Source organism: Amphiura filiformis, chromosome 12 (assembly GCF_039555335.1).
Source record: "Amphiura filiformis chromosome 12, Afil_fr2py, whole genome shotgun sequence".
Classification (NCBI taxonomy): Eukaryota; Metazoa; Echinodermata; class Ophiuroidea; order Amphilepidida; family Amphiuridae; genus Amphiura; species Amphiura filiformis.
In genome coordinates, this window is record NC_092639.1 from 49,770,352 (window position 1) to 49,788,108 (window position 17,757).

Consider the following 17,757-nt stretch of genomic DNA (forward strand, 5'->3'; position numbering starts at 1 on the left):
AAAGTGATTTTTCTAGTAAATAAAATAATAAATAGGTAAAATTCAAAAGAAGGAAAAAGATCATTCATTCATTCATTCATTCATTCATTCATTCTTCATTCACTGGAGTCATTCATCAAATAATTAGATTGATTGATTTATTGATTGATTGATGGTTGATTGATTGATTGATTCATTTATTCAGAACACTTGGCTTCTTCAATATCTGAAAACTTTCCTAAAAATAAAATGAAAATATAAATTAATAAAATAAAAATAAGAATAAAAAATAAAGATAAAAATAAAAATAAAAATAAAAATAAAAATAAAAATAAAAATAAAGTAAATAATAATAATACTAATAATAATAATAATAATAATAATAATAATAATAATAATAATAATAATAATAATAATAATAATAAAAATGAAATGTCAAATATCTTCAAATTATATGTGCACCTTATAATTTTTATGTAGGCCTATAATGTAGCGAGATGAACTCGAGTCTGTTCAAGAGCTTGAAATTACACGACACCCGAACGGGAATGCAATAACCCGCTATACTAAAAGAAAGTTAACAAGTTTAATTAATTAAATAAATAAATAAATAAATAAATAAATAAATAAATAAATAAATAAATAAATAAATAAATAAATAAATAAATAAATAAATAAATAAATAAATATAGAATATAAAAGATATTATCAATAAATACAATACAATACAATGCAATACAGTACAATACAAAAGGCACAGAGTACTTACAAAATAAAGACCTTAGTACCCTGCCTGTTGGAGAGCTTGAATTGACACCCATATACATGTATATTATTTTCGAATTGGAATATAGCCTAATAATAATATAATAATTATGCCATACTATTTATAAGAAAGTTTTGAAGATGCTAGCAAATGCTGCCACATACATTTAGCATTATCATGAAAAAGTTATGCATGCCAAGCATCCAGGTATATGCAAATCGATCAAGGTCAGGGCATATCTCTTCCGCTGGGATGAACTCTGACTATAGTGCGAACTATTCTTTCTATGTAGCCCTATGTAGTCATCAATAACCGAAGCCAACCGACACGGGTCATTTGTATTAATAAATACAATGCAATAAATTACACAATACTATACGGATAATAATGTGTGCTTGTGGTAATAATGCCACGGTAAAGCTTGAACAGCAAATACATAGGCCTGTGTTGTCACAGTTTTCGCTATTTTTTTCACTTTCACACTTGCGAGCCGTTACATTAAGTAGGCCCCTGCTGAAGCTTCAAAAACTTTCTGTAAAAACGATCATCAATAATTCTGTGGACCTGTTTTGGTTGCCTACAATAATCTGATTGTGTTTGTTTTGGAGTTTTGCTTAAACTCTATTGTATAAGAGTTATTGTTATCCACCATGCACAGAATAGAAGAAAATGGGAACGATGAAGTACAAAACCAATACAAACTCGAAGAAGAAGAGGGAGGAAAAGTTCGAGAGGTTTCCCCACCTTGTTACCAATCAATGTGTGAAGCATGTCGAATTAAGGGTCGCATAGGTAAGTCACCTGACATCAAATAAGAATAATTTTCATTATCTGAATCAATATATTATTGAAAAATAACACTTTGGTGTTTTGCAAAATTCATTCTACATATCATATACTTTGAAAACTTGCTTAATTTATTGTCGTTAATAAGTTATGTACGTTTTACAAAAGTGTTGTTTACAACATAACTCAAGAACCACAGGACCTACAAAAGTATATCTGTGATATTTGAATTCTTCTGCACGCTCGCTATGAATTGAGCAATGCAATTTTTGCTAAAGCTCACTACCATTCGCAAGATGCTGTGGCTACTTTTTTCTGCTGCTTCGACCAACAATACATCGTATAACCTTAATAATACTGCCCTACATCTATGTTGAAGGCAAACATTGTAATAATAACAATAAATATGTATAAAGCCCAGGGTATAAAGCGCTATTATATATGCGATATTTTAGGGACTGTTCACAAAAACTCGGGGGCCTTACTGTAAAAAGAAAAATTAACATATTTTTTAGAAAAATTAATAAGGTGATTTTTAAAGGCCTCTCCCCTTCAGAGGGATGAAAAAATTTCAAGGCCCCACTTCAGTGTTTGTGAACGGTCCCATCGCGCTGAACAAAACACTGATAGCATAAAAAAGAGCGAAGTCGAAAGAAATCACAAAAAGCATGCAAGCAACACACAATTTCAGTAACATATTTTTAAAATGACGTGTCTTTAGTAATCAGCATCTCGCATGTCAGCAAATATGCATTGAATGTAAACAGTCCTGTGAGTGGTCAGAGAAGAGCTACAATTTATTACAAATGCCAAAGAGTATTATATTAAAATAAATAATTCTTAACCTGACCAGAAGTGTATGACCCTGCATACTTTAAGTGTGAGTTAACTATAGGCCTATGAGAAGAACTGGTTGACAATCATCCAGCTCGATTTAGTGCAAAAACTAAAGTGCGGCCAGCATTTATCGTGTTGTGGATCGACGTAACCCCTTAAAAATTTTGCACGGTATATAACATAAAAAAGTGGTCCATTTGCTATTAGCCTTTGATAATATTAGTCCTTCTTGGGTACATTGTTATACTGAAAAGTGGATCAGGGGCAGTGGAGTACATTTTTCCGGATTCCCGGACGGGGGAACGTGTTTTTAAAATAAGTTGAAATGTCGCGGGTTATTGTAAAAAAATTAGAAACATCATCAATCATCAATTTGGTATTACAAGTAGCTATCGGGGGTATTTGTGTTAATTAAAATTTATTGCGCACTTCGCTCGCATTATCTAGACAAGTTAAGGTTTCAAAGATTTGCCCAGGTACAAAGGGAGGGAGGGGGTCCAAACAACTTTGGGCAGGCCGATTAGGGGGCGGGAAGCCATTTTTTTAGCATAGTTTTGAAATCTCCCGGGGCTGATAATAATTGCACAGCTAACCCAAAGCCTATTTCTTTGGCAAACATTTAATAAAATATTTTGACAATTACTCTCAGAATGTAAAAGATTGAATAAAATTACTTTCATAGAACATAATAATTATACACCCCACTCCAATTAAACCGTTCCAATCCATTTACAAAGAACTATAAATAACTTAACAAACCAAACAAACAAATAAGTAAAAATAAATAAATGCAAATAAATTAAAAAAAATAAACAAACGAATAAAAAATAAATATAAATTAATAAATAAATTGATCAATAAATAAGAAATTAAATAAATAAATAAATAAATAAATAATAAATTATTTATTCATTTATTTATTTATGTGTCTATTTATTTATTTTTTTTATTTATTGTTGATTAATTTATATTTATTTTTTTAATCCTTGACGCAGTCTTTTTAATTAAAGGTCAGGTCTATTGCAAAAACATGTTTATCTCTATCTCTAAGAGAATAATTATTACATTACATGTTGACACTCGTTGCAATTTTTTATACGTATTTTCCTGAAAAAGGAGAAATTGTGTGGGTAAAGTTCAGCCTCGTACGTGTTCTTCGGACTTCTTCCTCCGTTGAAGCGTACGTGTTCTTCCTCCGTTTGACTGATGACGTAGGTAAATGCAAAGTGAAATCACACTATATTTAAATATTTCATCTTCATCTGAAATGTTTTTTCTTTCCTCCTTTTCACAGCGTGTCAGATATTGATGATCATCTTATTCACCGGGTCTTTCATAGGTTTTTCGATCGCAAATATATGTATTGGTAAGACAATTTGATTCTTCAAGTTTCCTGTCATTACACATAATAATTTTCTGATATCATACAAGAATGTAGCCTATAGACCATACCTATAATTGACACGTTCCTGCCGTTGATGGAGTGAACATCGATATCACGCCTTTATTACTAGGCATGTCCACTAAAAATTGAAGTACTTTTAAATTGATTCAGACCTAACTTATTGGATGGGAATTGATGAAAGAAACATTTTGGCGTTTAAATAATCTTAATCGGACGTTTCATTCCAGAGATATGGCCTTTCGAGTGTCACGGTTTTATATAGGGCTGCTAGAACATGTTAAAAAGTTAAAGTCCAAAAGGAATACTAACAGAAAGTGCAACTTTAAGGTACTTTTTCTTAATGTATTTATTAACTATCTTATCTGGAACATTATATTTGCTTATAACAACATGAAAATAAGATCATCCTGAAAATTTAATCGATTTTGTTGACATACAACAAAAACTATAAGACCTCAAAACCCATGGTTTGTTTGTTGAAACCTCAAGCATGATCATAGATGGCCGCCATGGAAAATATCTCCATAGAGGAGATGAACAATAAGTGCATTATTTCAAATGAAAAGCGGTAGTCTTAAACGTTGTTCAATCTTTTAAGGTCAGCACATTTTATCTTCAAAAATTATTATATTTCATCATGGCATAAGTTTGGTAACATTAATCACTACCAATTTTGAGAAATTTGCTCCAACTCAAAGGTTATCTTTACCACATTGAGCAATACACTGTGTGCATGGAAGCCATGATGGTCCCCGGTTTTTATACTCCCTATGAAATGGACATGGTAGTGAGAAGTGCACGGGGAAGTGCATGATTTGAGATGGGCCGCGGTAGGCTTAAACATTCTTAAATTTCTTAACATCCTACACATTTTGTCTTCATAAATAGTTAAATTTTATGAGTATGTAAGTTTGCTTGTCTGATTCACTCCAAATTCGGAGATAATTGCGTTTGAACACCTGATGCACGGAATGGTGTCACTTCAACCTGTTGTAGTTCTCATCTCATTAAATTTTTCATTAAAAAAGTTGATCTCTTCATGCAGGAAGGTCCTCTCTATTTACTGACCAAACAGGAAAAAGTTTGGTGAATGTTTTCTGGTGGAATCAGGAATTTCTTGAAACACCCTGATATAGGCCTACATTTGGATCAAAACAAGTATGTACGCCATTTAACATGCCTGGGATTTCTTGTATCGATCAGTTTCTCCATAGACAATACGTGTGTGAGTGCACGCACACAGTAAATGAAAAATCGTTCTAGTGGAAACTGTATTGAGAGTGGGCATCCCTATTATTACCCTCGCTTTCGGTATTTTGTAATCACGTGATACTCTTCTATAGTCACTCATCCTACACTAAAATGTAAAACTGCTTCATTTACTCTGAATATGTACACAATGTAGATTCTTTGTTTATATAATTATTGTAAATGATAAGGTAATAACACACTCCAAAAGTGATGAAATGTTTCCTGGTATCGGTACCAGAGGTCTGGTACCAGGTGACGCTTTCCAAAAAGCCATACCATGCAGAGTCAACGACACACAAACAAATATCAAACATTCATCTTCTCAAGGATATACAGGAACCTGGTCATTAATTAAAAAATTAGGGTCGTTGTCAAATGATCATCTGACGTCAGTCTGTGATCAACGACCTCATATAAGGGGCGGCCTATTTATTTATTTATTTAATAATCACACAAAGAGGTATGGGCAACCTACTTTATTGCTAACTCTCCACAGTTGCATCAGCAGATAGGCGAGTTCTGCTTGTTTGTTTGACAAGGGGAAGTCTCCAGTGAACGGCTCTTTTCAGAGCCACCAAACCTTTAAATTTAGCAGATAGGACAAGGTATGCTTGTTTTTCTGTTGACAAGGGGCAGTATTCAGTGAACGGCTCTTTTTAGAGCCACCAAACCCATAAATTTAGCAGATCGGCTTGTTCTCTGTTGACAAGGGACAGTCTTCAGTGAACGGCTCTTTTCAGAGCCATCAGGAGGCAAGGGGCGGCATACATGCCCCATTCTTAGGTACTTTGTCCTGAAGAAGTCAGAGTTACTCCTGACGAAAGCTTGATAGTTCTAAACTTGTCCGACCATGGCCGACGGCGAACCCGCTAAAACCCACTAATTGTTATGAATTTTCGTCGTAAAGACATATCCCACAATTTAATAAAACTCTTTAAAGCTATATGAAATTACTAGAGTAAATAAATTCCTTGTTTCTCTTATTTGTCACAGGAGTAGCGTACATGGAAGAATGTCCCTCGGAACCACTCATTCCTATTTTCCTTATCGTATTCGGTGCGGCAGCGTTGTTAATAATAGCTTGTATGGCATTCATCATGTTTGTTATGTTTTGTACTGATACTCCTTGCTGCAATATATGTGCTGGTGTTTTGTTCTTCATCTTAGTGTTGTTTTATCTAGCTTGGCTTGGTGTGGGTAAGTACCTATAAATAGGAAATAAAGGTGTAAATAAACGCGAATGTATAAACGATTTTAGATTTTGTCAACCATAATTCTTTAAAAATGTAAAATGTACGTACATATCAGTATTATCAGGAAGTATAGTTTGAGAACATAAATCTTGCCACTAACGACACAAGATGACTGAAACAACCGCCGCTTACACCACCTTACACTCAGGTTGTAAAGCAACTCATATCATAATTATTCTAAGAATATCTACACCAATTTACAAAAAGATCAGTAACCCTTAAGATCTAACCCACCCAATGCGAATTGAACAACAGATATCATAAACTCCTCAACAAAAGTTTGGAAAATGTTTTCAAACATCTATATCTCAGATCATTTGTAACATGTTCATATCGTGTTGCATATCAATAGATAGCTACTTTATTCCCCTTTATAATGACACAACATTTGAAACAATCACATTTTTCACGGCTGAGTACACGTCTTTTGAATATAGTGGGGTCTCAAACTCAATATGCCAAATTGACCATCAGTCACTAACCTTAGCGGGTGGAAAAAAACATTCGCAGCCACAACAGCCAGGCACCTCCTCTTCACGCTGCCCACCTGACACGTTGCTGTGAGATGGCATTCCATTCTTCAACCAGGATTCGTCGCTGATCATTCAATATGGTTCCATTGGCTACTCGTGGCACGCACAGCACGACCAAGTTGATTCCAGAAGTGTTCAATTGGGTTGAGGTTTGGGATGACAGGCCATTCCATTATCTGTACTCCCATATTTCGTTGACTACCCTGGCTTTGAGGGGCGAGCGCGAGTCATCTTAGAGGATTGCATCGGGTCTCAGATTGTGAAGACATGGTATTGTAGCTTGCTGCATAGAATAATGGTCGATTTGGCACATTCTGTTTAAGACCCACAACATTCACAACTTAAGACGTTTACTGAGGCGTGAAAGGTGATTGTTTCAAATTTGGTGTCATTGTAAAGGGGAATAAAGTAGCTATGAACATAAAAAAAAAAGAGAAAAAAAGCGCAGTAATTTATAGTGCGCTACGCACAACGCCTAGACGTTGATCCACAAGCCTCAGCACACTTTACAGGTTGTCGCTGACCCTTACGGCCCCACATCATTCCATAAACCATTTAATAACAAATCAGGGATTTTGCTGCTACAAGAGCGCACACGTATATACCTAGACAATCCACAAATAACCATCGCAACCAGGATCAGCTCCCCGAGTTTCGTACGGGTTACAGCGAGACAATTAGCAGTAAGCTCCTTGTCCAGGGAATTTCAAGCTAGCTCAATTTTTCCACGAGAGCATACTAGGCACCGCCAGGGTTCGAACCAGCAACCTCTCGCATCATAGTCGAACGCCTTAACGATTGAGCTAACTTGACTGCCAAGTCAACACATGTCACAAACATGTCACAAATAATCTGAGATATAGATGCTTGAAAAAACTTTCTAATATTTTGTTGAGGAGTTTATTTCGTTTACATTTACCCCGGGACATTTTCCCGTTCTTGCTTCATAAACGGTCAATAAAAACATTTCCAACTACAATCGGAGGTCCCGAGTTCAACCATTTCTATATTCTATACTTAACCCGGGGAATGACACATCAGTCAATAGAAGTGGACTGATTTGTCTTCAATTGCTGTGATCACGACGATATCACGATTATGGTAGGTATATTGATTCATTATGTTGATACACAAAATGATTAAATGAAGCAAAATTGATAGGTGACCGAACCAACTGTTTCTCCATAATAATATAGTAAGTTTCGTTTACTTTATTTGGATTCAAATAGTTATTGTTGTTATGATCTTTTTTGTATCCAACCACAGGTACTTACTGGTGTGCCACCTTGAACAGGAACGGGGATCCAGAAAGTGACACCTACTGTAACTACACCCTCTATGCCTATCTCGTATCTGACATCAGCATATCATATGTATTACTTTTGGTATTTCTTGGACTCATGATTTGCTGTAGGGATTGCTGGTGCAAAAAGTGACACAGTTGACCTCCAAGGTCAAAGGACACATGCTTGTGATTCAGAAATGCACTTTAATTGTCATAAAATGACCATGCAATGGCAAAACAGGAGTTACTGCTTTATGCCACAAACCCAGCAAACACAAAACGTTTTCGACATCATTCGCAAAAGGTTATAAAATGTTGTCAGAAAACGTTTAAATGTCGGGTTATATAAAGGGTATATTAAGAGTATAAAACGTTTTCATAACCTTAAAAACATTTTTGATAATCTACTGCTCAGCAAACAAAAATGTTTTACAGAAAACGTTTAAATGTCGGGTTATATAAAGGGTATAAAAACGTTTTAATAACATTCCAAAAGATTCTTGAAAACTTGATACAAAACATTCTAAACAGAATGTTATTTTGGGAGTTGAAAAAATATTTTGCGAAAAATGTTTGCCCAAAATATTTTCAATAACGTTTTAAAAACGTTTTCATGACCTTTATATAACCCGACATTTAAACGTTATTAAAAGGTTTTGAAAAAAAAAAAAAAAATTAAGAACATTTCTGTGTTTGCTGGGTTCAAACACAATATATTGACACAATATTTGGCAAAAATGTTTGCAAAAATAGTTTACTATAACATTTTTTGAAAACTATTGTTGTAGTGTGTTTTCATACAAAACGTTTTAAAACGTTATCATGACCTTTATATAACCCGACATTTTAATGTTATTAAAACGTTTTACCTAAACCAAAATATAACTTATTTAAAACGTTTTTGTGTTTGCTGGGAAGGCCGAGCTATACAATATACACAAATGTCTTTGTGTTGCGGTGCCCTGGACTATCTACAATCTTGAAAAAATGTTGGCACACTTTGGCTGTCTGTTGGTGTTGTCTCTGGCCCGCTCCCTAATGTAATATTGGACAAAACTATGTTGTCGCCGGCGTGAAAACATGTTTCACTCCCTCTCTAATTTTGATAGGGCACGCATTTCAATTATTGAGTACTAGTGTGCCAACTATTTTTTTCCAGGATTGTAGATCTAAATATTTACAGGCCAGTAAAATATGGAGTTAAGTCATTTGTCGACGAGCTACAATGCTGGCCATAAGTGTTGGGACGGTTTGATAGGGTAATGTAAATAAGCCCCCCACTCCCCCCGATCAATGTTGAATCCGACTTTTTTGGTCACACGAGCCTTGTGGCACCCAACATTGATTGGTCGGGAAGGGAAAAAGAAACCTCCACTTTATCACGTTAATAATAACGGAAATAAGGTCATACTATAGTGTACGTTTTCCATAAGTGTCCCAACACATTTTGGCCATGGTTGTATTTGAAAAATAGAAAAAAAATCATCTAATTTCAGTTTTTTGCTTATAACTCAAAAAGTAAATATGATATTGACACCAAATTTGGAGCAGTTACAGATCTTATCATGTGGCTGGCTTTACCAAAAAAAATTTGGATGGCTACATTTGAAATTTAGGGACTGGTCACTTAAAATGTCTTAAAGCGATATTTTGGCCCTGTCTAAGTTCACTATTCGTCACTTTAACTGTCAAAAACTTGGGTTTTAAAATGAAAAATTATTGTTTTCACCAATTAAAATGTTACATTACAGCTATAGAAGAAAATAAAAGTTATCACAACATCTCGTGATCAAAAAAGAAATAAAGGAATCGAACCCATGCACACTTGTTTTCCCAATTTACCGCAGTCTACCACAAATGAAGCAACAAATGAAGCAACGGAGTAAATCAACTTGTTAGCATTAATTTCGATTACATACAATAATGGATGAAAAGGTACTGTGTGTTAGCTCAGTTGACACTCTGCTTTTATTTGTGATGTTATTTATGAAAATAAGAATCCTACATATTTTCATTTCAACAGAAAAGTGAGAAATTGGTAATTGATGAAGGATATTGTAAAATAATAACAAAAAAGAAAAGAAAACTAGAGCGGTTCTCGGCTTTCGCGGTTCTCGGCATTCGCGGTTCTCGGTAGTGTGGGTTGGTCCGTATGACGTTTCTGTTCAGAACCTTGTGTGACCCTCCCCAGAAAAAAATCATCCGCCACCACTGGTTATAACAAGGGCCTTGTAAATGCAACTGGTGAGACAGAGCCTCGAATGACGTTTGTGTTTTCAGTCTGATTTCAGTTCCCTAATAGGTACAAAGTGTACGCATTATCATTAGGCCTACCAAGTATTGTATGTCCTATAATCTCTTATGTATGACATGGATCTTTACCATGATTGTGCAAGCCAAAAAAATATCATTTCAATACCCCAAACATGCGTTAAAAAAAAGACCATGTTTTACACATGCAACCTCAAGTTTAGACATATAATTTAATTTTCCCTAAACCCTCATGCACGGGAAAAATCATGCCGCCACCATTGGTTATGACAAGGGCCTTTTAGGGTGCACACCAGTAAATAACCCTCACTGACTTTCTGTACAGACAGGGGCCGGGAAAACAACTCAGTTCTTCAAAACTTCACCTTTCTGCAAGCAGACGGTCAGATGACGACATCCATTGTAAAAATTAATATATGGATTTCAGGATTTGTTTCCAGAAATATTGTAAAAAGTTCAACCTATAACCCATACAGCTAACGCCACCTCACAAACAGCTTGGTGTTTCTGAAATGTAACACATTTTGAAAGTCGTCATAAAAAGTCGGATCCTGCTAAATTTACACAGACAATCTAATTTACAGGCCTAAATGATGATTAAATATGAATCAGGGCCTAATAGTTGCCTTTTAAGCCTTTTCTAATGTATTACATTAAGTCATATTGCACATTTCCTCGTTTCAAATACTGTTTTTCCCCTTCCAGGGTGTAGCTAGACTTCTCCGTACTCCACTTGCCAATTGTGCTTCTGGCTATTGCATTTAAGCTTAAAACTCTGATTATTATTTGTGCACAATTGATAGATTTTCACATCTAATCTTTTCAGTCACCGTACGCCCTCTGTTTGTTAGCTTCCCAAGTGGACTACTGACTTTGGATTGCGGATAACTTTTTAACACGGGATTCTATGGAGAGTTAGACCAAAACTAAAATTGGTCATGATGTAATGCATCTTTAAATGAATCTGGCTTGTGATTGGTCCCCCAGATATCGTTATTGATTGAACAAATTCATCAGGATCGGTAGAGTAAACTAGTAAACCAGAGTTCGTAGTATCTGATGCAAGAAAATGCACTTACTGTGTACGTTTCAACAACCACTGTTGTCTTTGTCAACACTTGATGAGGAGTGACTGCAATCTACTGACAACCAACGCTAGAGGGATATGTAAAATCAGGCGGTTTTTGGCGATTTTAGCCATTAAGCCCCCCCGCACCGCATAAATCTGAAAGCCCTCTGAGCCCCCCTCCTGGAGACGCTATTGCAAAATCAATGGAGAGAACTATACTACCTTGTTTCTTAATAAAATGTAACGGGGTACATCAGGCAACTATGAGAGCCAAAAAGGCCTCAAATTGAGCAAAGAAAGACATTAATTTTCACGTGCATTTCAACCATACGCTTCATTAGTGGTGTTCGCCCTTAATGTCATATTATCATGACCGTTTTATTTTGTTTTATGTTAAGGGCTGGGGTATGAACGTTTGGACAGTATTTATTGTGGGACATTAGAGCACATCAGACATATCGAATTGCATTCTGAATACTAAGAATGTCCTGATATCAAATAATTTTGATTTTTTGAAATTCGCAATGTAATACACATTTTATGACAAATCATTAAAATTGATATTTTTGATATATAACAGTCCTCGAAGTAAATTTTATAAATTTAATGATATATTCTTAAAGTATATGTAGCTGGGAGGAAAGGCCGACGATCAATTGAAAATTTTGACCTTTCGTATGGAAGATATGGATTCCCCCCCCCCAAAAAAAAATAGGTCTTTTTGGGAAATAAAATCCATATCTTCAATATGAAAGGTCAGAATTTTCAATTGATCGTCGGCTTTTCCTCCCAGCTACATACACTTTAAGAATATGTCATTAGATTTATAAAATTTACTTCGAGGACTGTTATATATCAAAAATTTGAAAAATATCAAATTTTAATAATTTGTCATAAAATTTGCATTATATCGTGAATTTCAAAAAATGAAAATTATTTGATATGAGAAAGACATTCTTCGTATTCAGAATGCAATTCGATATGTCTGATGTGCTCTCATTTCCCAAAAAATACTGTCGAAACGCTCAAAACGCTCATTCCAGATCCCTTAAGTATATGTCATATTACATGTTTCACATTTGTACGATTTTAAATAATTCTTTATCATGTTTATAGGACATGCTCTGTTATATTTTTATATCCTCTTTTCATTCTTGAAAAGATAGATCATGCTTTTTATTTCACCCATTGGGTATTTCTTTATTAATTTGTGTTTATATGGCGATTTCAAGTGGGATAATAACTCCTGGATGACGTAAGCATAATGTTGATAGATTTAAATATCATTATAAATAGGCACTTAATAATAATGATATTGAAATAAATTGATAAATAGATAAATTAATAGATAAATAAATAAAAGATATATAAGCCTAGATAAATAATAAATAAATGATAAACTAGGAGTAAATTGCAAACATTAAATATCTTAGAGCAAATGAGCATTTAATAAGTTTTTGCGACAAATATTTTGCCCCTTCTTGTACGTTTTATCATTATTTTATCTTTTACTAATTTTTTTTTGGACATGCTCGCTTATTTATTTTTTATGTGTTCCTCTTATCATTTGTGAAGTATTTCTTTATTTTGTTTTAGTACAAGTGATCACTGAGTATGTTTAACTGTGGAAATATCGGTAGATAAGGTGTTTTTTATTTCACCCTTGAGTATTATTTATAAGTGTATCAACATACATTTCACATGTCATGATTTTTCATTGTTTTATTTTAAAGCAATTCTTTATTGGGGTGCATGCTCTCATATATTAGGTGGTTTTTTTTCATGTTCCTCTTGTCATTCTTGATAGATGGCTGTTTATTTATGTCGCGTGTTAAGTATTTTTTTAATTTTTGGTCGAAGTGTATAATTATCATCACATGCTGTACGCTGTTTATTTATTTCGCCCTCATTTTCTTTACTTTTGTTTTTAGATCTTTAGTTCTTTATTTTTGTTTCTGTGAATATCATCCGAAAAGTAGGCCTTCTGCACATTATGATTTTTTCCTTGCTTTATTTAACTCTTTACTGGGGTGCATGCTCTCTGCTGGTTTTTTCATGTTCCTCTTATCATTATTGACAAGATAGCACCTGCTGTACGCTGTTTATTTATTTCGCCCTAAATTATTTCTTTACTTTTGTTTTTAGATTTTGAAGTTGATATCATGATATCACACGCTATGTTTTATACCAACCGCATTGTCTGGTTAAAGACAGTTCTTGTTTTAAATCCTGAATACAATGTCAACATTCAGTTCGTTCACCTCACAATGCGGTGCGATGTTATATAACTGTATATATTGCAGGGTTGCCAAACCCGCGATGTAATAGGCCTAGGTCAATAGGATGAGTTTTGAAGATTTTCCTCGCGACAATTTCCTGTCCTATAGACACCAATTGATGGTTAAGAAAAATATTGCATGACTTCTCAACATTGGCTTACGCGACTTCTGGTAGTTTTCTATCTCATAGAAACCAACGGTTGATAAAAAAAATATTGGGCGACTTTTCAATGATTTGACCCGCGGTTTGCCCTCATTTGTTTGGCAACCGTGGTCTGTGTTAAGTGAATATATTTCGGTAAGAAAATAATTATCATAGACCATGTAGACAGAACGGACAATAGTCATAGGCGCTCTCCTCCATTTTGAGAAATATACTTTTACACACACACTACATTTATAATTAAAATGATCAGCCTTAAAGTTTTACCTTTTAGTGGGTTAAGCCAAACCTAAGTGGATGAAATATAAATCAACACTTCTGGCACTGATTGGTTTCCGTAGTTGTTATATGGAATACGAGCTGTCTGTAGCTACAAAATTGTCTGCAAATCGGCTTTTGCCGGGCCTCTCTTTTTCGGCGTTTTTCTCATTAAATTAAGGTCCCGTTCAAATAAAAAATAAACTGGTGTCTAGATGTAATCACAGTTAACACACCAGGAAAATTATAGAATATACAACAACCTAGTTACACCTGTAGATTGCGAACAAACATGCACCTGGCCAGACCTGGCCGTAAAACAAAGTGTTCTCCCTACGGATACCCTTCAGGGTCACACAAAGAAATCTAAATATATTCAGGGGCTCGAACCCGTGTCCCACTGCGCAAGAGGCAGATGCCGTATCCATTGAACCACAGAGCTGTGTTACTTCAACAGGCTTAAACTATAATATAATGCTATTCAAGATGCATGTATATAAATATACGCTCTACATGCGATAAACAGTCAAACAAATCACACTTTTACGGCATTTGTTTCATTAACTGAATATTTATCATATAGCAGGTGTTGGCTGACATTGTGCTCCACATTTGTTTCAGTTTTGGGCCGGGTTAAAATGACTTTGGGACAAAACGAACGATATACACGTTTGTATAAATAAAAAGGAAAGTAATATTATATTAAAATTTTACTCTTTAAAGACGTGTATACCGTCCGATTTTGTCCCGTAGTCATTTATCCCGGACAAAAACTGAACAAAATGTGAAGCACAATGTCAGCCAACACCTGCTATATGGTAAATATTCAGTTAATGAAACAAATGCCGTAAAAATGTAATTTTTTGGACTGTATATCGTCTGTAGAGCGTATATTTATATACATGTATCTTGAATAGCATTATATTATAAGAAAGCCAAAAAAAAGATATTTTTTTTTAATTGTTAGGAATCGAACTCAGACTTTTTGAGCATAAGACAGACGCCTTATCAAGTGAGCTAACAGGTTCAAGTAACATTACGAAGTATTTTGGGGCATAAAAGCTATTGCTAAGTTAATAAAAGTGTTTAAACTAACCCGCTGCTTTTAGGACATGAAAATTGTCTTATTGGCTATAGAAGAACGGCATTCCAGGCCTTTTTGAAGAAAATATATTCTAAAAGTGTAAGAAAGTCTGAAACCCACGGTATGCACTCGTAATCTAAATAAAGAGATAGTAGTGATTCTCTTTACCGTGACCCGAAATCACCTTCCGTGTACAAATGTCAATGATGAATCGAATTATTGAACGGTTCACTGAGGCATTGTATTATCTAAATGACCTATGCCGTGCATTCTATGCCGTGCATAGGGTTTCAGCTTTGCGCATGATGGTATACGCGAGTTATAAATATGTTTAATAAGGAAATAAATACAATTATTAGGTCTTGATGCTGCTGCTGCTGCTGCTGCTGATGATGATGATGATGGTGGTGATCATCATCATCATAATCATCTTCATCTTCATCTTCATCTTCATCTTCATCTTCATCTTCATCTTCATCTTCATCTTCATCATCATCATCATCATCATCATCATCATAATCATTGGATCCAAAAGGTGTGCCTATGCCTGTAATAGACTAGTCGAATTTCTTGGAAAGGGGCATAAGCCATCGAGGTGCATTTTTTGTTTAAAGTGGTATCTATGAAAAGTCAATTTGGGTATGCTGAGTTCATGAATAACGGATACCAAAAATAATTTATATGCTTTGACCTGCTAATTTGCATCAAACAAAATGACTACCAAAGTTATCAGAGTTTTAAATATTAATTTGATGATTTTGGCGGTTATTTTGTTTTTATGCAAATTATAATGTCAAAACATTACAATTGTTGATGGTATCCACGTTTGTTGGATCAGCATACCCCAGTCATGCCAATTGACTTTAAAAAACATAGAGACCGTTTTTAACTTTAAAACAACGCACCTAAGACTTCTATTACTCAGCAGAAAGTCGACTAGTCTAATAGGATATGAAGGTGAATAGTCAATGTTTGCTATCTTCTGAAGATGATGAAATTCTGATTTAGAAATTATGTGTAATATTATGATAATTACTTTTTTATGTGCTATGTTATTTTTTATACGTAAGTTTCTTTGAAAGCGCTTTAATAAATTTCAGTCATAAAATGTAATTTAAGCCTACTCCTGCCGACTATGATTATATTTACACGATATACTCGTTGCAAATACCACATACGTTTTTGATGCAAACGATGAAAATGATTAAAGTTTGGGTTTTTTTGTCTAAAAGTTAGCTTTTTTTTTAATTTTAAGTATTTTTTTCCAAAATCACTCTTTTAAAAGACTTCAATCAATTCCTGTCAACAAATATCATGTATTTCTGGCGATTAAATCACTACTCTTTCAAAATAAAACGTCATTTTAAGCAAAATACGTAGTTGGCATAGGCTAATAATGTTCAGAACGCACTGTAAAATACATGATATTGCGTATAAAACGTGACCGTATCCCTAAATCACATGAGGAAAATGCGATTATTTTTATATAAGTGAAACGATAAATAGTTTCTCCGTTTTCATGTAAAATTTGATGAAAATCCAAGCTATGGTTGAGGAGATATGGGCCAAAACACACATTTTAAAATTTGATTTTTTGTACCTTAGAGACAATGCTGGCCATAAGTGTTGGGACGGTTTGATAGCGTAATGTAAATAAGCCCCCCACTCCCCCCGATCAATGTTGAATCCGACTTTTTTGGTCACACGAGCCTTGTGGCACCCAACATTGATTGGTGGGGAAGGGGAGGGTTGAGGTGTTAGGAAAGTGTTTAGGCTTGACACCAAAGAAACCTCCACTTTATCACGTTAATAATAACGGAAATAAGGTCATACTATACTATAGTGTACGTTTTCCATAAGTGTCCCAACACATTTTGGCCATGGTTGTAGTATGCTCCGAATAATGTATGACAATATTCTTGTATAGTCAGCAGTTTATTTACTGCAGAATTCATACAGACTCTCTGCGGTTAATTCTCATAACGATTTTGAGATATAATAGTATTTGTGTTGCCCTCCCTGGGCTATCTACAACTTTGAGCAGTTTTAGTGGCTTATGATCCCTACGTCAACTTGGTGATGAAGGAAGGACCCTGCCCTGTGCATTTAAGACTAATGTTGATTGTTCAAAATACGAATGTGAACGATCCTGCATGATCTGTCACACACTTTTGTACTGTCGACCAGACCACAGCGGCCTCATTTTCACATCAAGCACAAGTTAAAAATAATAGCATAATAATAAGGGCCGCTACAGATTCCGAGTGTTCGACGTAGAGTATTAATGTAACAGTACGTTGTTTAATCTAGTCACATTCTATTTCCAATAATGTTTAAGTTCTAACGAATGTTTGACGACGTATAGATCGATAATAATCGTTATTGGAAATAGAATGGGAATAGATAAAAATAATGTCACACCGAATGTTTTACGTCGAATCAAAAGTCTGTATAGGGTCACTAATCCATAGTCGTAAAAGTTGTTTTGCATATCATACTGAAATAAATGATTTTATACGTTTTAAATGGAAATGATTT

The 17,757-nt window shown here is 34.6% G+C and overlaps 1 protein-coding gene across 1 annotated transcript; it reads left to right on the forward strand.

Moving 5' to 3' along the window:
• Nucleotides 1–1,045: 1,045 nt before the first annotated feature.
• LOC140166345 (uncharacterized) lies at nucleotides 1,046–8,532 on the forward strand. Its single transcript, XM_072189785.1, has 4 exons — nucleotides 1,046–1,537; nucleotides 3,663–3,734; nucleotides 6,018–6,221; nucleotides 8,077–8,532. Exons 1-4 carry the CDS (start codon nucleotides 1,396–1,398, stop codon nucleotides 8,244–8,246), a joined length of 588 nt encoding a protein of 195 aa, XP_072045886.1. The 5' UTR covers nucleotides 1,046–1,395; the 3' UTR covers nucleotides 8,247–8,532.
• Nucleotides 8,533–17,757: the final 9,225 nt, after the last annotated feature.